At 30.7% G+C, this 23,220-nt stretch overlaps 1 protein-coding gene across 2 annotated transcripts in view; it reads right to left on the bottom strand.

The window, feature by feature from the left end:
• The window catches only part of LOC139513437 (nostrin-like), a 41,097-nt gene that overhangs the window by 5,429 nt on the left and 12,448 nt on the right, over positions 1-23,220 (bottom strand). The window contains exons 1-15 of one of the 2 annotated variants that reach the window (XM_071301911.1): positions 18,473-18,580; positions 15,713-15,798; positions 12,810-12,890; positions 11,763-11,825; positions 10,586-10,667; positions 9,936-9,998; positions 9,261-9,368; positions 7,985-8,101; positions 6,331-6,438; positions 5,556-5,675; positions 4,433-4,541; positions 3,389-3,477; positions 1,927-2,055; positions 1,056-1,182; positions 655-747 (exon numbers count right to left, since the gene is read on the bottom strand). In XM_071301911.1, coding sequence (XP_071158012.1) covers positions 655-747; positions 1,056-1,182; positions 1,927-2,055; positions 3,389-3,477; positions 4,433-4,541; positions 5,556-5,675; positions 6,331-6,438; positions 7,985-8,101; positions 9,261-9,368; positions 9,936-9,998; positions 10,586-10,667; positions 11,763-11,825; positions 12,810-12,890; positions 15,713-15,798; positions 18,473-18,484 — 1,387 coding nt within the window. In that variant the 5' untranslated portion in view covers positions 18,485-18,580. Of the gene's footprint in view, positions 1-654; positions 748-1,055; positions 1,183-1,926; positions 2,056-3,388; positions 3,478-4,432; positions 4,542-5,555; positions 5,676-6,330; positions 6,439-7,984; positions 8,102-9,260; positions 9,369-9,935; positions 9,999-10,585; positions 10,668-11,762; positions 11,826-12,809; positions 12,891-15,712; positions 15,799-18,472; positions 18,581-23,220 lie in introns of those variants that run through there. The other variant, XM_071301910.1, reaches the window with a different exon arrangement.

The following is a 23,220-nucleotide window of genomic DNA, read 5'->3' as shown; positions in this document are numbered from 1 at the left end:
CCCCTTTTTGGCCCTTAATTTATAAACTGTTGTGACCTCAACTCCAAAAATCAATCCCAACCTTCCTTTTGTGGTCATAAACCTTGTGTTAAAATTTCATTGATTTCTATTTACTTATACTAAAGTTATTGTGCGAAAACCAAGAAAAATGCTTATTTGGGCCCTTTTATTGGCCCTTAATTCCTAAACTGTTGGAACCAAAACTCCCAAAATCAATCCCAACCTTCCTTTTGTGGTCATAAACCTTGTGTCAAAATTTCATAGATTTCTATTCACTTAAACTAAAGTTATAGTGCGAAAACCAAGAAAATGCTTATTTGGGCCCTTTTTGGCCCCTTATTCCTAAAATGTTGGGACCAAAATTCCCAAAATCAATCCCAACCTTCCTTTTGTGGTCATAAACCTTGTGTTAAAATTTCATTGATTTCTATTCACTTTTACTAAAGTTAGAGTGCGAAAACTAAAAGTATTCGGACGACGACGACGCCAACGTGATAGCAATAGATGACCAAAAAATTAAAATTTTTGCGGTCGTATAAAATATCAACTTTTTTGTACTCTGAGCAAAACTGGGGAAGGACTCAGCCTCATACAAAAAAGTTTATATTTTTCTGACATTGACCTAATATTGTATATTTGTAATTTGAATTTTACCTTCAGTTAAGGTCAACTCATCATGTTGTGTAGCTTCATAACCATACAAGGCTCTACACTGTCCTATAGATTCTGTCTCAAACTCATCATCAGCTGAAATAAATCAATTACATTAAATTCTACCAACTAGACAAATAAATAAAATACAATTTGTTTCTTTTAAATATTTATTTAAGTGGAAAATATCATTCTCCTTGAGGAAACTTGGCATGAAAATAAAGAAACAAGTGAGTAAGAAGAGTAGGAATACTCAAAGAAATTATGCGTCTCAGTTAAAATATCATGTTCACAACATGTTCAAATGGAATATAACATTAAACTATATTTTATTTTGATGTTTTTAAATATAACAAAGTTTCATTCTCATTGCCTTGACTAGCAAGAGTAGTAAGTGTACCTACCAAAACCTGTTTCATTCTCATTGCCTTGACTAGCAAGGGTAGTAAGTGTAACTGATGTCACATCATATCCTGAATTCCCTTCGTTTGCCATGTTTGCTGGTAACCGTAATGTTGACACTGCTACTCCCTGCCAAAATCAATAATCAAGATAGAAATTACAATATATCTTGGTAAGTAAAGTATATAAATTAATTTTGACTATTTATACAATTCAGTTTATACTTCTATTGTACCATTTTCATTTTAAGTGTCACAAAAGAGGTTATGTTCTGTCTAAATATCATTATGATAAGTAAATGATATGTTTAAAGTGTCTGAGTTCAAGTTTATATTAAACATATGATATTAAAATGGGGTCATTATAAATATTTACCTAGGGATCCATTTACAAAAAAATTATATTAACTTTACAGTTCCGTATATCCACTTAATTCACAATTATTTTTATGCCATGAAAAACAATGAATCCACAGTATGAGCTGAAGATACTAACTTTACTTCAGAGAAATCACATGGATTTAATTCTACAATTACACTGTTATTATAAATTTATTTCTTTCATTTGTGTGACTTTTGAGCAGTTAATGATATCAAAGACTATTCAATGACTACTGAATGATGCTGACGACAAACTTTTCACAAGTAAAGGTCTGTTTACCAAATTGAGATAATCTGATATCGTTTTTTAATATTGCAGAATAACAAACATTCTAGATTTTATATGAATGTGATTGGTGAACAAAAATTACAAGAATATAATCAACCATATCATATTTATATCTAAAGTGTTCAACAGTCCATACTCGTCTAAACATTCTGATTCAGCAAATTTTTAGAACAGTCAAATTCATTTACCTACTGAAAGTCCTACCTGTTTATCTCTTGTAGTTTCTATATACTGGGCAAATTTGTGTTCCATTTTCTGTTGTTTATCTAACGAAGCAAAACTGTTGGCTAATTTAAAATGGCTAGCTTCTAAGAAATTCATCATATATGTAACCTATAAGATAAATATCATAATTTACATTTTAGACTCATTTATATAAATATCAATTATTTCTCTCTGTCTGCATTATAAAGAATATTTTTTTTAATAAAAGAAGAATGTGTCTATAGGACACAGATGCCCCCCCCCCCCCCCCCCCCCACTTGTGAGTATGCTAGTCAATGTCCTAATTCAAACCTAATTAGGATTTACTTTCTGTCAAACTTAATGACATGTGTTTTTGTATATTGTTGTTAAGAGATTTCACCTGAGTTTGAGTGCTTAGATTTGTCAATTAGAAACAGAAATAGGATAACTGGAGATAGGTTACATCACCCAATTCAATCTTAATTTGTGTTTGTTGTATTAAGCATTGTGTAGAAGTTTCATAACAGTGGGTTGATGCAATAATAATAAGCGTGGAATAAAGTTTTTCAAAAATATTCCATGAATTTGACAATGTATAGAATGTTTTTGAAATTTTTTTATTGAATACCAGCTAATGTCTTTTTATGCCCCACCTAAGATAGTAGAGGGGCATTATGTTTTCTGGTCTGTGCGTTCGTTCATTCGTCCGTCTGTCCCGCTTCAGTTTAAGTTTTTGGTCAAGGTAGTTTTTGATGAAGCTAAAGTCCAATCAGCTTGAAACTTAGTACGATATGATCTTTCTAATTTTAAGACCAAATTAGACTTTTGACCCCAATTTCAAGGTCCACTGAACATAGAAAATGATAGTGCGAGTGGGGCATGGTGTACTTTGGACACATATTTGTTTTTGTTGTTACAATTACTTATGACTACTTAATTATAATCTATTTTAAAGAAAGAAGAGTGTGGAACAGCAAATTTGTCAATTTTTGAATTTATAAATGAACAAATATAAGAACAGTGAGAGTGATACCACCCAAACTCAAACGTGATCTGTTTTTATTGGTAATTAGCACTGTGCATAAATTTAATAACGTTTGGTTCAAATATTCAAAGTATTAGCAAACAGAAAGTAGGTATCAATTGGCTTTACTAGATCTACAACATGATTTAGATTGTGTACTTGTTTGTACTTGTTTTTAACATAGAAATAGTAAATATTGATTGTTGGTGTTTTAACGCCACTTGTGGCATGTAGTTTTTATTGGTGGAGGAAGCCCAAGTTCCCAGAGAAAACCACTGACCTTCAATAGGAAAACTGACAATCCTAGTCAATTAAGATTGGAGTTGAGTCCACCTGCACAAGCGGTGTTCAAACTCACAACCTCAGTGTTGACTGTCTAGTGATTGCAGTAGTAGAACTACTTATACCACTTGGCTACCAAGGCTTCCAAAACTAGAAAATAATTGGGTTTCATACCTGTAGTAACCTCTGTTTGGTCTCAATTTGTGTTTCTGGGTCTGCAAAACCAGGTCTTTGGTTATATACTTCAACTAATTTTTCTACACCTAAGAACATTCAAAATTATATTAAAATGTTTGCATGAATGACTTTATGTCTAAGATGCATAGAAATTAGAATTTCATTTAAGATTAAAATTTATTAAACACTATTTTTGCGATAGCTGTTTAAGTCCTTACGACAATTTGAGAAAAATCACGGATATTTCTAATTACAAAATATTGTTTCACCTCTGGTTATACATATTCTTGTTTCAAAACACAATTTAAATAACAAGTGGAATTTTGTACTAAGTTATCAAAATACCACTTCATTGGCAACAACAATTGAGGTTTTTGTAACTTTTATTGGTTGACATGTTTTACGAATTAGTTTGTGGTCTTCAGGACCAAAATAAGTATCAAAAGTAATAATAAATATCCTCCAATCATTTAACAATTTATTCTAAAGGAGCAATTTTTTTTAAACCTTCTCCAAATTGAAAACCAGGAACGTTCAAGACAGAATGTCAAACAAACACAATGAACAGTATTTCCCTTTCAACAAAAGGTTTAATAAATATGTTTTTTATTAAACTTTAGAAGTAAATTTTGTGTCTGCATTCCATTCTACATTACAAATTTACAAATGAAAACTGTAATTGCAAAAATTATTTATTAAGATATAATCACCAAATAGATTATTCTGCAATATTCTCTAAAAATATATTTAAATAAGAAATCAAACGCCATGAAATCCAAATTGCACCAAATACCCAATTTGCCCCAATTTTTCATGTTTTTGCAAAAATGAAATAGGTTTTCTTATATACTAAATTTACATCATTCATTAAAACACACACCTTTCAACATAGCTTAGTATACACAGAAGAGTCACATAATGTACCACATATGATTTATCAAGGGAAACGGTTAAATTTTACAGAAATGTCACATCTAACCTTTATTTGCTTCTGATAGAATCTCTTTTTATAAAATAACCTGCAGCCTTAAATATGCATACCTTCTCGTCCTTTTCTTTCTCTTTCTATAGATTGTCTTATAAACAATAAATAATTTTGCAATGAATTTTTTCGTCGTTCCGGTTTCATAGAAAATTGCATATCTTCTGCCTGAAATAAAATTGCCAAAATAAAGATTCCAAAACATGATATATTTCTTAACTTTTAAAATTTTCTAACACATTTATATAAGAGAAGATCAAAGCTTATGACGATATCTATTAACATTTATGTGTACTAAGGAAAGTTAGCTTCAAATGAAACGATTTTTACAGTATTCATAACATGAAACAATGCAACAAAATTCTCTCTCATGATTTGTAATATCCTTAACATGAATAACACAGCAGGTCCCACATGCGAAGCAGAATCTGCTTACATTTCGTTTACCCCTGATATCACACCTGTTTTGGTTGGTTTCATTTTGCTCCAACTTAAGTTTTGTGGATTTGTTTGTCTTTTAATGGTTTTAAAAATGTTTGCCATGATAGTGTCAGTCTCCAACTTTTGACCTTTGTTTCTCACTCAAAACCTGTATCTCCTGTACATTTACATAGATTAAGTATGTGCATGTCCTAAGTTAGGAAAAGGGCTGTAATTCAGTGGGATGTTGTTGGTTGCTGAAAATCATATATTTTTTCTTTGTTGATTTGTTTCTAATTTGAATTGTTTATTATAGAAAGATGTAGTATGATTGCCATTGTGACAACTTCCACCATAGACCAAATGACCCAAAATTAAAGAACTTTGGATTCTCAATGCTCTTCAACTTTGTACTTGTTTGGCTTTATAAATATTTTGATATGAGCGTCACTGATGAGTCTTATGTAGACGAAATGCGCGTCTGGCGTACTAAATTATTATCCTGGTACCTTTGATAACTATTTAGACCACCGTCATGCCTTATATGTTTTGTTATGTCTTGGCCTTACTAGCTAGATATGGGAATTGTTGAAGGATGTACAGTGACCTATAGTTGCTAACTTCTACTAGCCATTGAAGGGATGTCTCTGGAGGAAGGTAGTCTCATTGGCAATCATATCCCATCATCCTATTTTAAAAGAACAAACAACGAAAAGTAATTAACAGACCTTAGGTTGAATACACAGTATTTCCTTTACTTACATAACAGTCAATTAATATCTGTTCTGAAGCTGCTACTCCTGATCCTTTCTGCTGTACTATTGTCCTCAGGTCTCCCTGTAAATCTACTGACACCACTGCCTCATTCAGTCTATCACAACACTATATAAACAAAATCAGTAAAAAATTTGTTAATAATTGAACTATGATACAATAATCAAAGTGTTTGTAGGCACTGAACGGTAAAGATTTCTTAAATTTAACAGTGGGAAGTAAAATTAAATATTGCATTGGTTGTAGTTGATTTAACAGTTATTCTAGACAAAGGAAGATAACTCCAATTTTTAAATTGAGAAGACTTTTACAATGAAATGTTGTGCCTTGAATATCTGAACATATATTACATACATACATTTTTTGAAATGTTCAAGGATAGGATGTATAGAATGGTAAAAAAGGTTAAAGTTTGTGCATTTACACAATGCCTTTTTAACTATCAATATATACTAGCCCCAAGTAAAAAAAGAACTTGGGGCTCGTATGGATAGTAAAAAAGGCATTGTAATCGACTAGTAATGGATTGTTGAGACTTGATATATGTCTATACATTGTAGAAAATTGTAATTTATTTTTAGTGGGGTCCAAAAAAGGGGGACCCATGCCCGAAATACCTGTGCATTTACATTCCAAGCAAATGAAAAAAATCAATATTTTAGATTAATAAGAATTCCATACAATATATATTTTTTGTTGTGGTTCCTTCATCCCAGAAAGATAAAAGAATAACTGTCAGAAGGTTATTTCTAACAGATCATACCTGAGTTATTTTTGGCCCCATCACTGACATGTGACTATTGTATTGGTTTAAATATTCTGACATCTTTGATATTCGTTCCTCTTCTAAAGACTGTAGCTGGGCACTTCCCTAAAAATATATAAATGTATAATTCAGGAACAAAATAATCTTTTAAAAAATAAAGTGTGAATGTGTCCATGGGACACAGATCCATGGACACAGATAATGTCCCTGCTTGCATACAACGTTTTAAAGGAGCATATCTCAAGAATGGTAAAAGTGATGATACCCAAATTCAAAGTTGATCTGTATTTTGTTGTATAAAACATTGTGTACAGGTTTTATAACATTTGGTTGAGACAAACTAAAGTTAGAGAACAGAAACTAATTTCGGAACGTACAGACCTATGTACTGACAGAAGTACAGTTGACAAGGGTAAAATGTAATGCTCCTACTTGGCTATGGCAGGTACATATAAAAGATTTCAAGAAAAAAAAAAATATGTAGAGACTGTTTACTGTAATACACACCTTTAATACATTTAAGTCCCATTCTTGTTTACTGTAATACACACCTTTAATACAGTTAAGTCCCATTCTTGTTTACTGTAATACACACCTTTAATACAGTTAAGTCCCATTCTTGTTTACTGTAATACACACCTTTAATACATTTAAGTCCCATTCTTGTTTACTGTAATACACACCTTTAATACATTTAAGTCCCATTCTTGTTTACTGTAATACACACCTTTAATACATTTAAGTTCCATTCTTGTTTACTGTAATACACGCCTTTAATACATTTAAGTCCCATTCTTGTTTACTGTAATACACACCTTTAATACATTTAAGTCCCATTCTTGTTTACTGTAATACACACCTTTAATACAGTTAAGTCCCATTCTTGTTTACTGTAATACACACCTTTAATACAGTTAAGTCCCATTCTTGTTTACTGTAATACACACCTTTAATACATTTAAGTCCCATTCTTGTTTACTGTAATACACACCTTTAATACAGTTAAGTCCCATTTTTGTTTACTGTAATACACACCTTTAATACATTTAAGTCCCATTCTTGTTTACTGTAATACACACCTTTAATACATTTAAGTCCCATTCTTGTTTACTGTAATACACACCTTTAATACAGTTAAGTCCCATTCTTGTTTACTGTAATACACACCTTTAATACAGTTAAGTCCCATTCTTGTTTACTGTAATACACACCTTTAATACATTTAAGTCCCATTCTTGTTTACTGTAATACACACCTTTAATACATTTAAGTCCCATTCTTGTTTACTGTAATACAGACCTTTAATACATTTAAGTCCCATTCTTGTTTACTGTAATACACACCTTTAATACATTTAAGTCCCATTCTTGTTTACTGTAATACAGACCTTTAATACATTTAAGTCCCATTCTTGTTTACTGTAATACACACCTTTAATACATTTAAGTCCCATTCTTGTTTACTGTAATACAGACCTTTAATACATTTAAGTCCCATTCTTGTTTACTGTAATACAGACCTTTAATACATTTAAGTCCCATTCTTGTTTACTGTAATACAGACCTTTAATACATTTAAGTCCCATTCTTGTTTACTGTAATACACACCTTTAATACATTTAAGTCCCATTCTTGTTTACTGTAATACACACCTTTAATACATTTAAGTCCCATTCTTGTCGAGCAGCTTCAGCTTTCTCACATAATTCACAGTAATCTTTGTCAGCTTTCTTTAATGACTTACTGTATTGGTCACATTTCTTTTCCAGCTACAAGTATAAAACTCACCATAATAAGTATTAACAAGAATGTGTTCAAAGTACACAGATGCCTCATCCACACTATAATTTTCTATGTTCAGTGGACCGTGAAAATGGGGTAAAATCTCTAATTTGGCATTAGAATTAGAAAGATCATATCATAGGGAACATGTGTACCAAGTTTCAAGTTGATTGGACTTCAACCTCATCAAAAACTACCTCAACCTAAACCTTTAACCTGAATCAGTACAGACGGACAAACAGACGAACGAACAACGGTTGAACGGACGCACAGACCAGAAAACATAATGCCCATAAATGGGGCATCAAAACTTTTACCTATACATACTACTCATTAAACACAACACAAGATACTACTATAATTGTTAATTAATTGTATCTGAGAAAAAAAACATGGACCTAAAACTAAACCTTGCCCAATACAGTGAGAAATATAGGCTTTGGTAACTTTATATTGAGAGTAAAATGATATACTTAAATGCATTCTATTACTTATTCGATTATAAGTTATATGATTTTAGATGTATATAAGTATATTTCAACTGAGCATAGTATCATGATAGTGTAATACGAATGTAATCTGCTTTGTACTAGACTAACATTTTAAGGGAATTTTAAAAGAACTATTTGACAGGGTTACAGTCTGCTGGAAAACAAGTCATCAGACCTGGACACAACATTCAGATTCTAAGAAAACTAATCTTTTATCTTTACTGTTATTTTCTGAATGCTTAGTGGAAAATAAGCAAACGCCTTCTTTGACCCAGTTTATAAACAAAGCTATAAGCTTCTGCACTTACTTTAAAATGTAAATACTTGGCTAATTTTGTAGAAAAAAATTGAGGGCATTTATCATGTTTATAGTGTATACTCCCCTAGAGAAGTTGTATCCAGCTGACATGACTTTTAGTAACTTTTTGACACATGTTTATCATGAATTCTGGTAAAAAATGAATTTCTCTAGGCATAATTGTCAATAAATTAGGTGCATGTAAATAAATGATATTACAATGTATTTGCATACTCTTTTGATCAGTTTCAAGTAATAAGGCAAAAAATTGTAATCCTAACAGGAATATTACATTTTGATATCTTGAGAATTATACCTTAATTTTATCTTTGTCAGAGTGTACCTTGTGAATTATACCTTAATTTTATCTTTGTCGGAGTGTTTTTTATTTCCAGCCTTTGACTCATTTTTGGATTCTTCTCCTTTCTCATAATCTTTAGCACATGCATATGCAGATTTCTTTGCCTATATAAATAAATATATATATATAAATAATTACTTCTCTCATGCTTGTACATTAGACCTTCCACTTTTTTTTTTAACATATCACATACTGACATTGGATGGTAGGATTATATTTGATTCATTTTGACTTGGTCTTTGTCTACCCTGTCATGTCCGTATAGCTGTTTCGCTGGTTATGATTTGCCTTCTCCATGTATTGTCCTCTAGATTTCTATTTTTTACTTCTTTTCTACTTATATGTGTGAGGTTCAATACAGATACAGACAGCCAGCTGATGCCGGCCTCTAGGTGAGGATTTTTTTTGCTGTGTTGAAGACCCATTGGTGGCCTTGGGCTGTTTTCTGCTGTTTGGTCAGGATGTTCTTTATTTGACACTGCCTATTTTCAGTCTTAATTTTGTAGTATAAAACGCAAGTATTGAATACAGTCTGATAATTTCTATAATCTTTTAAACTAACAACAAAAATGTATTGTTTTTCTCTATTTAATAATTCTTGTTTGTTTTGGGACCCTGTTTAATTTTAACCTGAGTATTGTATTTATAACATTATCTGAAATGCAACTTACTCTATATTCTTCCGTCCTTCTGTCTGTTAGATTCTTTAAACTTTTATCAACAACTACCTCAATCTGCAAACACAAGTAAGAACACAATTTAAGACTGAATGATTACTTACTGGTTACTGAATGTCTTCAACAAGGAGGAGGCGGCTATATATTTGCATACTATACAAATAAAGCAAAAATTTAATTTAAAACTTGCTTTTTTTCATCAGTTCACATTTTTTCAGGATAAATTCTTAAATTACATTATTTCAAAAATATGGACTGAACTCAAGGTAAATTTATTCATAAAATCTGGTATTAAGTATTCATCAATAACAGCTGAACTAGCTAGGTATCTTCAATAACTAAAATATTCTTTTTATATTTAACTACAGGCAATAAGTGATACATCAAAAAGTCATAATCATTTTATCACTGGTAATAATTATGTTAAACAATTTACCTAACGCTATAGGACATGAAATTTGATATCTTTATTATTAGATATTTGTATTGTTATTGTGCTATAGATACTATAAATACCACAGGTCAAGGTATTAATGTTGCTTTATATGGACATCAAAATATCCTGTCAAGGTGGTGCAAAACAATACAATGTTCTAAGCAAATTCAAACTTATCTTTGTTTCATTTCATTTACAATAAACTCACAGGTTTTCTAGCTTTAATCTGTGCTTCTACCAAGAGCTTTAAAGGTTTACTAATTTCTTCAACAAACGCTAATGCTAGATTTCTGAAATAAAAGGGTATCAAATGTCAAAGAACACATCCTTGTTTGAAGATACAGTACTACAAAAATACTATTAATTAAGGAAGTTTTAATTCTTATGAGTAATCTTTTAACAGTTTGGATGAAAGGCATACATGTTGTATATGGGGTTATCTCTGCTTTAATGTAAATTCAGATGCTGAATGTTTTAACATTCCAGCAAACAGTTTGAAGCCACCCAACCCATCCCACCCGGTCACATAATTCTGACTATTAGTCAAATAGTCTATTTTCTACTTAAGGAATAAAATAAACTGTAGGGAAGTTTAAATGAGGCCTAAAATTCATCTGGGCTTTTATTTTTCCAGTAGCCATGGTGGAGAAAGACTATTTGGGGGTAAAGTTACCTTAAAGTGTGTGCAAATCAAAATTGTCCTTCCATGTAACAATAAACCAAACACATTTGTTTTAAAAAATTATAAGTCATGAACCAGTTCAGGTATACATAAATAGCTGTTTGATATAGAAACACAAGGTTTTGTCAATCAATTTCAGGCTCTGCATACATTTTATATGTTAGGACAGATGTGGCTTCTAAGTTTTCTAAATCTTCTTTTCCTGCTTCATGTTATGTTCTTGATCATTTAAAATAGTCTGCTTGTATTTATAAAAGCTGGCTCAATTAACAATACATTTATTATATTAAGAAATGTGGAAGACAATGCATGAAGTCTGTTTACTTTGCTATTTTATAGTGCAAGTTATTTCTTTTTTAAGTACTTGGTTTCTAAGTCTGAATAGTTTGGTTTATGAAACACAATACCCCATAAAGTTATTTAAAAGTTTTTAAGACTGCAAGAAAACTATAGATAATCAACTTGATAGTTTGCTGTTTGGTGTGAGGCATGGCTCCGTGTTGAAGACCGTACTTTGACCTATAATGGTTTACTTTTACAAATTGTGACTTGGATGGAGAGTTGTGTCATTTGCACTCATACAACATCTTCTTATATCTTTGAAGCTAGTTTATTGATCTGAGTTCAGTTCGCAAGTTAGCTGTGATTTTCAAACTATAAAATACTCTAATATATGCATGTGTATCATTGTCTAACATCTTACTTATGGAGTTCAGCCTCCTGTTCCATCATAGAAGCTACAGCCTTCCATCCTTCTGCCAATGTTCTAAAAAAAAAAAATAACAGTACAGTTTATGTAAATCCAACTAGATAAATTTCTGTATTTATGTCAGTTTATGCAATTTTTCAACTTTTGTTTTCAATATTCATGCAGAAACTTCAACTCTGCCAAAATATATCAACACATTATAGAACTTTAACTCTTACAAAATATTACAAGATGTATCCAATCATCATAGCAACTTTAACTCTGGCAAACTTTGGCAAGACATATCATATCATCATAGAAACTTTATACAAGATACACACATAATCAAAATTAGTATATTTAAGAATTATACTATGACTTGGTAGTAATTTGCAAACTGATGATTTTTGTGTCATACTGAAAATACTGAAAAAAAATACGTTCTAATTTTCATTTCTGTAAATTAGTTATTTTGATTATGATCTCCTTTCCCACATACCTTTTACATGTTTTATTTGCAAATGGAATTATAGTAATTCAACCTGCTTTTTTCAAACATATAACAATAAGAGACATGATACACTCCATATTTTTCAGTGCTCCCGGAAAGTCAGTGGTTTCTTTAAGTAAAAACATATTGATTAAAACGTTAAAAAGGCAATAAGACAACATATCTATCTACTAAAATATAAAGTTTTATATCAGAAATTTGCTTTTTAATTTGAATTCAATACATCAACTACAATAAAATCTACTATGTATTCAGGGTGTTTTGGCTGAGTGCCCCAACAGCTGTTTATTTCTTTCATAGTTATATATAACTAACCTTATTTTTATCTTGATGCGTAACAGTTTAGTCTACAAATTTACTTTCTAACTTTTTTGAAATGATTATATATGAAAAAAAAATGAGAATGGAAATGGGAAATATGTCAAAGAGACAACAACCTGGCCAAAAAGCAGATAACAGCCGGAGGATATCTGTTTGCATTATCTGTACTTTTATATTTCTAAAATAAAGCCCTAAAACCCTATGTACTCTTTCCACTGTAGCATACTTACCCAATGTTATTAGAAGTAACTTTTAACAATTTGCCACTCAGTCTCTGTAGATTTTTTGCATAATTACTTTCTAAATCTGATCTGAAATAATTAAGAAATGATGGTTAGCATCTGGTATTGTTTTTAGCTGAAGCGTAAATTAATAGGAATTCATTCATTTATTATTGAGTGCATTTCATATTTTGTATAAAATATTAACAGACACTAAATTCTAGGCCTGCACAGAGCTATTAAAATATACCATTTCATTGCTGTTTGTCAAATATTAGCTATAATAGGCATGACAGGTTTTAATAAGTATATTATTATTTCATGAATTTTCTATGAAACATTATTCTAGCTTTTGTCAATGAACATGTTGTATCCTGTGAAAAACAAGCTCTATTTTTTTTCATAATTTGTTCTTATAACGTACAACTGTACAACTTTTACAGTTTTCAGACTAAATGTAGCTCATTTTAAAAGTAAATATAAATAAAAAATATAAAGAAAGCAGTAACATGGTGGGTGTCACACTACAATTTTGTTTAAATGAATATAGAAGTGTGTACTTTACTTTCTAGGTACATCTATAGACAACGTAACATTTATCAAAACCAGTAAAGCTTGACAAAAGTAAAGAGTTTGATTTCAAAACCTTCTAGAAAATGGGAAATTTAAATTCATATGAAAGTGTACTATAGTAGACATTCAATTTCATGCACTTTTCCTGTACATTTCCTATGTCACAATATATAGATATAGGAAGATGTGGTGTGAGTGCCAATGAGACAAATCTCCATACAAATAACAATTGCATATATTATTAGGTCACAGTAAGAACTGATTTTTCAATGATGTCATTTACACCAATTGACTCATTAATAAAAACAAATTGAGATTGGTGTATTGATTACATTATTTTATCTTGTTTGAATGCATCAACCAGCATATTCTAATCTAGATCAATTTAAAATGTAGTGTCAGATAAGAGCACAAGAGTTTCTCTTTCTTACACAGTAAAGATGCTCAGAAAATCTGATGCAAATAAGTACATTTTACTGGTTTTCAAGAGACCATGAAATTATGTTTTTACTCATTCCTAAGATATTTGCATATTATCATGATTATATATATTAAATATATTAAATAAAAAATTATACAAATTCTTATAGTTCTTATTTGCACATCTACAAATAATTGATTTTACTTTTGACTAGCACAGTATTATAAGAATAGAAATAACTGTACAACAAATATACTGTAATTGAAGATTTAGAATTTGAAGGTTACAAATATCCATTTGATTGGCTCCACTCTGCAACACTGTTTACCTGTATTTGCAACCATCAAATCTTTTATCATGGAAGCAACTCCTAAAAATGGAGTATTTTTTCCCTAAATAGATACTATGTACAGTGACGTCAGATATGAGGAGCCACGTCTCTTTCATTTCTCCTAATATATTTGTTCCAAATGAAAGTCTACCTTTTTTTACCCATACGGGTTAGACATTTCTACCAGGACTAGTGCAAGGACAGTGGAAACAAAGCTACATGTAGTAGAATACTGCACCAAAAGTCAAATTGTGAAAATTTATTTTTCTAAGCAATTGTTTACATATTTTAGCAGGTGAGTTGTTTATTTACTTATCCTGTTGGTCAGTGTATCTTCTTTGTTTATTTACTTATCCTGTTGGTCAGTGTATCTTATAGATTATTATTTCTACTTCATCTTTTTTTTTCTTTTTATTCTCTGTTTCAATTTCCCCCTTTGAAGTGGCTTAAGTCAAAAAGATTTGTATTTTCTTACTTCCTGAATTGCAAGCTTTAATGAGGGCGGAGGGTTCCCAAATTTTATCTGACATCATTACTTCACTAAGGACTACAGCAGTGTACTACAGAGAAAGTCTTCCTGGGTTATGTGTACAAACTAAATAATTAAACTTCCTCTGTTTAATTACAAACTTTCATATGAACAGTACTATTTGACTAAATATGGTAATTTCTAACATTTAAAAATAGTTAAGCAGTGGCTGAATGTTGTGGGAACATAGAGGGTGGGAACATAGAGGGTGTGTGCGCCTTTCCAACCCCTTTGTTAGATACAGTTTTAATTTTATTTGTGTAATATCATACCCGTAGCCAGGGGGTTCGATGGGTTCGGACAACCCCCCCCCCCCCCCCTTGAAAACAAATAAGCACTGTTAAAGACAACGTTCTGTTTGAATTGTGACTGTTAAAGACGAGTTTTTGGGTCCAAATAACCCCCCTTGGAAATTCCTGGCTACGGGCATGAATATCAACAACAAACTTTGTTCATCTCCTTACGTTTTGTTTTTAATGTTAGATGAAACTCTAGATTCTTTAGATTCTAAACTCAATGAGCTTAAACTAAGTTTCCCCAAAAAAATAGGATTTAATTTTTTTTCTCTACTATTAAAAAATGAATGGTCATCTAGCTGACAATGTTATACAAATATAAAGAGTATGGTAATGAGTTTCACTAATTCAGGTAATAACAAACACAACATACAAAACTACAGATAGAATCTGATCTAATATTCTAATCTAAAAAAGTCTTTATCAAAATATCATACTACATGTATTTGAACTTCAACTTGACAAATAAAAATTATCAAAGTTTAAGATATGCATGTATATCATGACAACCAATGACTCATTTAATACATGTACCAATAAATAATATCTTAATTTGTAAATTATAAAATATGAAAAACCTTGGATTCATTTGATGCTTCCTTGAATTTGATATTAATGTACATGTAGTCGCAAATGCCCAAAGTGTTGGTAAAGTCAAACAAGATCCATTTTCTTTCATAATAAAATTGAGATAAGTCTCTTTAAAATTTAAAATCTTAAAAGCAGTTTCCATGTAAAAATAAATAAATTATGTAGACTAACCTCTCTTGTAAGATATTAGCCACTTCTTTACAGAACTCACTTCCATGTTTTATGTACTTCCTTAGCTCTTCAAACCCGTTAAGGCTCTGAAAAAAGAAAACAAAATATTCAAATGAATTAAAATGTGTCATAAACAGCAATTTATTAAGAAAGACATCATGCTTTTTTTGTCCATACATCCGACATCTTTCCTGGATCCCACCTTCCCTTGTTATGCACTAACATTACAGTAAAATAAAATTCTTCCAATAAACACCTTTGTTATAAACACTGGTAATATTTTTCTGTAAATATAGAAATTAATTGATTAAATTAAATGATTAAATTAAATGATTTGCCTCTTCATTCACAAAATCATTTGAACTTTTTCCATATATCCAATTCATGGCTTGATTCATCTTTTTAAATTTTAAAGAACAACAGCTACATGTATTACTGAATTTATCAATGATTTTTAAGTGTTTTCTTCTAATTTTGACGTGAACTGGGAAAAAACTTAATTCTGATTTCCTCATGGAAACGAAACAATGTACTGCAATTGAATTCAAATACATAGTTATTTATCATCAGAATCTACATGTATTTATAAGGTAGATGTAACAATATGTATATAAATAAAATTAGCTAATTCTCCTATCCCAGTAAAAGCAGGTTCAATTTCTTCAAGTGGAATTATTTAATTTTGTGGATATCAATGTTTATGGATTGGCAATATATTCTATTTTTCTGAATAATTAAATAATTTGCCAATGTTCATGATGTCACCTTACAAAACTACAGACATTTAAAACTTTGTTGAAAATTTGAATTCTTAGAATACCTGTACCCACAAAAATTGGTTCCCATCAAATAATAATAAAAGAGGGACAAAAGATACCAGAGGGACAGTCAAACTCATAAATCGAAAATAAACTGACAACGCCTGGTTAAAAATGAAAGAAGACAAACAGACAAACAATAGAACACATGACACAACATAGAAAACTAAAGAAATTTTTTTAGCAACACGAACCCCACCAAAAACAAGGGCTGATCTCAGGTGCTCCGGAAGGGTATGCAGATCCTGCTCCACATGTGGCACCTGTATAAATCTACAGTAAATAGTTTCAAAGGAGAAGGTACTGAAGTAAAGTAACTTTTTATAGGTTTTGATTTTGACTATGAATAATTATCTTTTAGTGAATTCTATGTTGTTAGTTTGTTAGAAATTTAGGTATTAGCATATTCAAGCTTCTTTTAGTTTCAAGCCTCAAACAATATAAAAATAATATACATTAAAATATTAATTTTGATCTACTGACTCATTTTCACAATTTGTATATACATGATATACATTTTTGTACATGTATATATGAGCAACAACCTAACAGAAGTAAGGTGTTTTGCTGCAAGACATATTTCATGACATTGTGGTTTAAAATCTGTTTGAAAGAGTTTTACAAAATGAAATATGCATGAAATTGAATAGTAACACATTTTCTTAGTTAACAATTAAGGGGTCAAAAGTTGACTCCTACAGACAGATTGAGTGACAAGTTGATTCCATTATATTCCTGCATAACTTGTGTATAAGGTATAATAAGTGCTTATTTTGATGCTAGTCCAGAGGATAATACCACCTACATAAAATTTAAAAAAGAAGATGTGGTATGATTGCCAATGAGACAACTCTTCACAAGAGACCAAATGACTCAGAAATTAACAACTAAAGGTAACCTTATGGCCTTCGACAATGAGCAAAGACCATATCGCATAGTCATCTATATAAGACCCAGAAAAGACATGTAAAACTAATCAGTAACACAGCAACAAACAGCAACAACTGAATTACAGGCTCTTACATACAGAATGTGACAGGGTAAAACATGTTAGTGGGATCCCAACCCTCCCCGTAACCTGGGACAGGAGTGTCAAAGAACAACATAAGAATGAACTATAAAAATCAGTTTAAAAAGAATGGAAACCAATTAGAAATACATCTAGAACAAAAACAGAGTGAAAATGGCTGGGTCCTTTTACATCTTAACAACAAAAAGACACTAAGTACAGATCTGAGAGTACTTGCGGGTACTGGCAGCTATTTTCAAAGCCACTTACTACTAATGAAAAAAAAATCATGCCTCTATACATTCATAAACTATATTTGAATATTGAGATTCCTTAAGTCTGTAAGATGGTATTACAGTTTCAAACTCTTACAAGCAAGAAAGTATATTGAATCTTAAATCATAAAGCATAAATAAATACAATGTAGTGAAATAAAACATTTATATGATTACTGAGAAATAGTTTACATGTTCAATGAGCTGTGGTTATGATATCTTTTATTAGGGTACAATCATGGTTGTAAGTGGGTTTAAATGAACCATAAATTCACATGTTAAACAAAATAAAAAATTCCTATCTACTTGTAAGAAATCTAAAAATTTCCTATTAGTTATAAGATTATAAGTAGAATGAATAAATTGTGAATAACTGTCTCCTCATTCCACATAAACTAGTTCTGACAAATAAAGGAATCTATAGTAGTCAGACCCGACTTGAACATTAACTTGGTATCAATACAAATAAGTAAATCTGAGACTACTGGTGTTATAGTCTCAGAATGAATCAATACCAGGTATGAATATAAATACAACTCAAGTCCAAATATAAGCCTCTTAACTTCTAATGTATTTTAATGACCAGGCTGTGCACATCTTTTACTTATGTGCAAAAGTGTATAATGATTGATAATAAGCATCAAATAAAACATCTTACCTGATTTTCCATTTCTATATACAGGTAAGCAGGAAGTTAGCCATATTAGATAGCAGGAAGAAATAATGAACTTTTACATTGTTTGTTTATTGAAAATTTAGGTTATAAATGTTAGAGATTATAAAGAAGTATGACTGATAAGACCCTTTATTTGGCCCCTTTTTCTATCTTAACTTTCAAATTAGGATTGAATGGCAAAAATCAAGATGTATCAAATATTTAACAATGACTATAAAGGAAATAGGTACTTTGTAAATTTACATATCAGGTTTCTTTGTATGATGTCATAACAAGCATAAATCTTAATTTTTTTATACAAATTTAATTAAAATATGCAAATTTCAATATTTTTTTCTGAGCACATGCGTCAACATAAAAGATTTTTAAAAATATGTTTGTTATGAGAAATAAAATATTTGACTTGATAATTCAGTTCGTGGAACCCATTTCCGATGAATTGTAGAATTCAGAAGATATTGTTGACTAACAAAACCAGATGCTCCGCAGGGCGTAGCTTTATACGACCGCAGAGGTTGAACCCTGAACGGTTGGGGCAAGTATGGACACAAAATTCAAGCTGGATTCAGCTCTAAATTTGGATTGTGATTAAATAGTTGACACAGCATAGGTTTCTGACACAGAATGAATGTGTTCTAATGAACTTAAAATTTTTGTTTTCTCTTAGAGCAATTCACTATGCTGTTGAATATTAATCCTCTCAAAAAAATGTTTGAAGAAATTTTCTTTTTTATTTATGAAATTTCAAATGAGAACCAGGTGCTCCGCAGGGCGCAGCTTTATACGACCGCAGAGGTCGAACCCTGAACAGTTGGGGCAAGTATGGACAAAACATTCAAGCGTGATACAGCTCTGAATTTGGATTGTGATCAAATTTTTGACATTACATGGGTTTTTTTTACACAAAACAAATGTCAAGATTTTACAAATAAATTAAAGATTTCTTCTTCAAACTTTTTAAATCTAAAATTAAATAGTTGACACAGCATAGGTTTCTGACACAGAATGAATGTGGTCTAATGAACTTAAAAGTTTTTTTTTGCCTTTGAGCAATTCACTATGCTGTTGAATATTAATCCTCTCAAAAAAATGTTTGAAGAAATTTTCTTTTTATTTATGAAATCTGAAATGACAAAAATTTAAACCCCCCCCCTTTTTTTTCACATCCCCGTTTCCCTTTCTCCAAAACTGATATCAATTCAAATTTCTAATGGAGTTTGCAACAATAACTACTCTTTTAAATCCATCATAAAATATTAAAATGTAAAATAAAGTGCTTGTTATCACTGAATGGTAAAGATTGGTTGGTAGTAAAAGTGAATATACATTGTTTATTGTATAAAACAATAAAAAAAACTTCATCAGCAACATTTTATATTGGCAAATTTCCAATGAAGTTATTTACATAAAGTTATTGGCAAATAAAAATAGAAATTGACATCATAGTCATGTCTGGCAAATGTCCAACATACATTATCTAAAAACATTTTAGATAAGATAAGGAAAAAAAGCTTCATCAGCAACATTTTATATTGGCAAATTTCCAATGAAGTTATTTACATAAAGTTATTGGCAAATAAAAATAGAAAATGACATCATAGTCATGTCTGGCAAATTTCCAACATATATTATCAACTACTATTCTATACAAAGAAAGATAACTCCAATTGAAAATTAATTGCTATTGCACAATATTGTGCAATTAGATATTTCTTGCTATTGTGCAATACTGTGCAATTGAAAATTTCTTGCTATTGCACAATACTTGATATGGAATCCTGATTTGGACCAACTTGAAAATTGGGCCCATAATCAAAAATCAAAGTACATATTTAGATAAAGCATATCAAATAAGCCCAAGAATTTAATTTTTGTTAAAATCAAACTTAGTTTAATTTTGGACCCTTTGGACCTTAATGTAGACCAATTTGAAAACTGGACCAAAAATTAAGAATCTACATACACAGTTAGATTTGGCATATCAAAGAACCCATTGATTCAATTTTTGATGAAATCAAACAAAGTTTAATTTTGGACCCCCATTTGGACCAACTTGAAAACTAGGCCAATAATTAAAAATCTAAGTACATTTTTAAATTCAGCATATCAAAGAACCCCAAGGATTCAATTTTTGTTAAAATCAAACTAAGTTTAATTTTGGACCCTTTGGACCTTAATGTAGACCAATTTGAAAACGGGACCAAAAATTAAGAATCTACATACATAGTTAGATTCGGCATATCAAAGAACCCCAATTATTCAATTTTTGATGAAATCACACAAAGTTCAATTTTAGACCCTTTGGGCCCCTTATTCCTAAACTGTTAGGACCAAAATTCCCAAATTCAAACCCAACCTTCCTTTTATGGTCATAAACCTTGTATTTAAATTTCATAGATTTCTATTTACTTATACTAAAGTTATGGTGCAAAAACCAAAAATAATGCTTATTTGGGCCCCTTTTTGGCCCCTAATTCATAAACTGTTGTGACCTCAACTCCAAAAATCAATCCCAACCTTCCTTTTGTGGTCATAAACCTTGTGTTAACATTTCATTGATTTCTATTCACTTTTACTAAAGTTAGAGTGCGAAAACTAAAAGTATTCGGACGACGACGACGCCGACGACGCCAACGTGATAGCAATATACGACGAAAATTTTTTCAAATTTTGCGGTCGTATAAAAATTGAACCCAAGTTTTTTAATCACATCCCCCTTTCCCTTATTCCAAAACTTATCTCAATTAAAATTTCTAATGGAGTTTGCAACAATAACTACTCATTTAAATAAATCATAAAATATTAAGATGTAAAAAAACTGCTTGTTATCACTGAATGGTAGAGATTATTTTAATTTATCAGTTGGTAGTAAAAAGTGAATATACATTCTATATTGTACATAACAAAGATTTAAGTTGATTCTGGACAAAGAAAGATAACTCCAATTAAAAAAAAATCTTGCTATTGCACAATATTTTGCAATTAGATATTTCTTGCTTACTATTCTGGACAAGAAAGATAACTTTAATTAAAAAAAAATTGCTATTTCACAATATTGTGCAATTAGATATTTCTTGCCATTGCACAATACTGTGCAATTGAAAAGACTTGATATTGCACAATACTTAATATAATAATTTTAGATCCTGATTTGGACCAACTTGAAAACTGGGCCCATAATAAAAAATCTAAGTACATTTTTGGATTCAGCATATCAAAGAACCCCAAGATTTCAATTTTTGTTAAAATCTGACTTAGTTTAATTTTGGACCCTTTGGACTTTAGTGTAGACCAATTTGAAAACAGGACCAAAAATGAAGAATCTACATACACAGTTAGATTTGGTATATCAAAGAACCCCATTTATTCAATTTTGATGAAATCAAACAAAGTTTAATTTTGGACCCCGATTTGGACCAACTTGAAAACTGGGCCCAATAATCAAGAATCTAAGTACATTTTTAGATTCAGCATATCAAAGAACCTAACTGTTTCATTTTTTGTCAAAATCAAACTAAGTTTAATTTTGGACCCTTTGGACCTTAATGTAGACCAATTTGAAAACGGGACCAAAAGTTAAGAATCTACATACACAGTCATGACAGTTAGATTCGGCATATCAAAGAACCCCAATTATTCAATTTTGATGAAATCAAACAAAGTTTAATTTTGGACCCTTTGGGCCCCTTATTCTGTTGGGACCAAAACTCCCAAAATCAATACCAACCTTCCTTTTATGGTCATAAACCTTGTGTTTAAATTTCATAGATTTCTATTTACTTATACTAACGTTGTGGTGCGAAAACCAAGAAAAATGCTTATTTGGGCCCCTTTTTGGCCCCTAATTCCTAAACTGTTGGGACCTAAACTCCCAAAATCAATACCAACCTTCCTTTTGTAGTCATTAACATTGTGTTTAAATTTCATTGATTTCTATTTACTTAAACTAAAGTTATTGTGCGAAAACCAAGAATAATGCTTATTTGGGCCCTTTTTTGGCCCCTAATTCCTAAACTGTTGAAACCAAAACTCCCAAAATCAATCCCAACCGTTCTTTTGTGGTCATAAACCTTGTGTCAAAATTTCATAGATTTCTATTAACTTAAACTAAAGTTATAGTGCGAAAACCAAGGAAATGCTTATTTGGGCCCTTTTTGGCCCCTAATTCCTAAAATGTTGGGACCAAAACTCCCAAAATCAATACCAACCTTCCTTTTGTGGTCATAAACCTTGTGTTAAAATTTCATAAATTTCCATTCACTTTTACTAAAGTAAGAGTGCGAAAACTAAAAGTATTCGGACGACGACGACGACAACGACGCCAACGTGATAGCAATATACGACGAAAATTTTTTCAAATTTTGCGGTCGTATAAAAACTATGCTGTAAACCTCATACAAATATAACTGGTAATTCCTGAGTAAATATTGAAAAGGGACCCTTAAAAACTCAACAGCTGATTACAGATAACCAATTTCTGCTATAAAATTCTTCGACAGTCTTCTTAATTAAAAATTCAATAATTTCCTGAATTTTTCAAAATTAACAATCTGTAAACATTGGCATGATTGGTTTAGACACATATTTGTTATAAACACACCTTACAAATGCCATACACTTTCCATTTCTTAAAAGTAGTCTACAACATCATTGGGCATATTAAGATATAAGTCAAGTGCAAAGCAGGATTCACATCAATCTCTTCCTGAATGAAGTTCACTGAACATTAA

This window comes from Mytilus edulis, chromosome 2, assembly GCF_963676685.1.
Source record: "Mytilus edulis chromosome 2, xbMytEdul2.2, whole genome shotgun sequence".
NCBI lineage: Eukaryota > Metazoa > Mollusca > Bivalvia > Mytilida > Mytilidae > Mytilus > Mytilus edulis.
The sequence above is the reverse complement of the archived record's forward strand: the minus strand, read 5'-3'. Positions and strand labels throughout refer to the sequence as shown.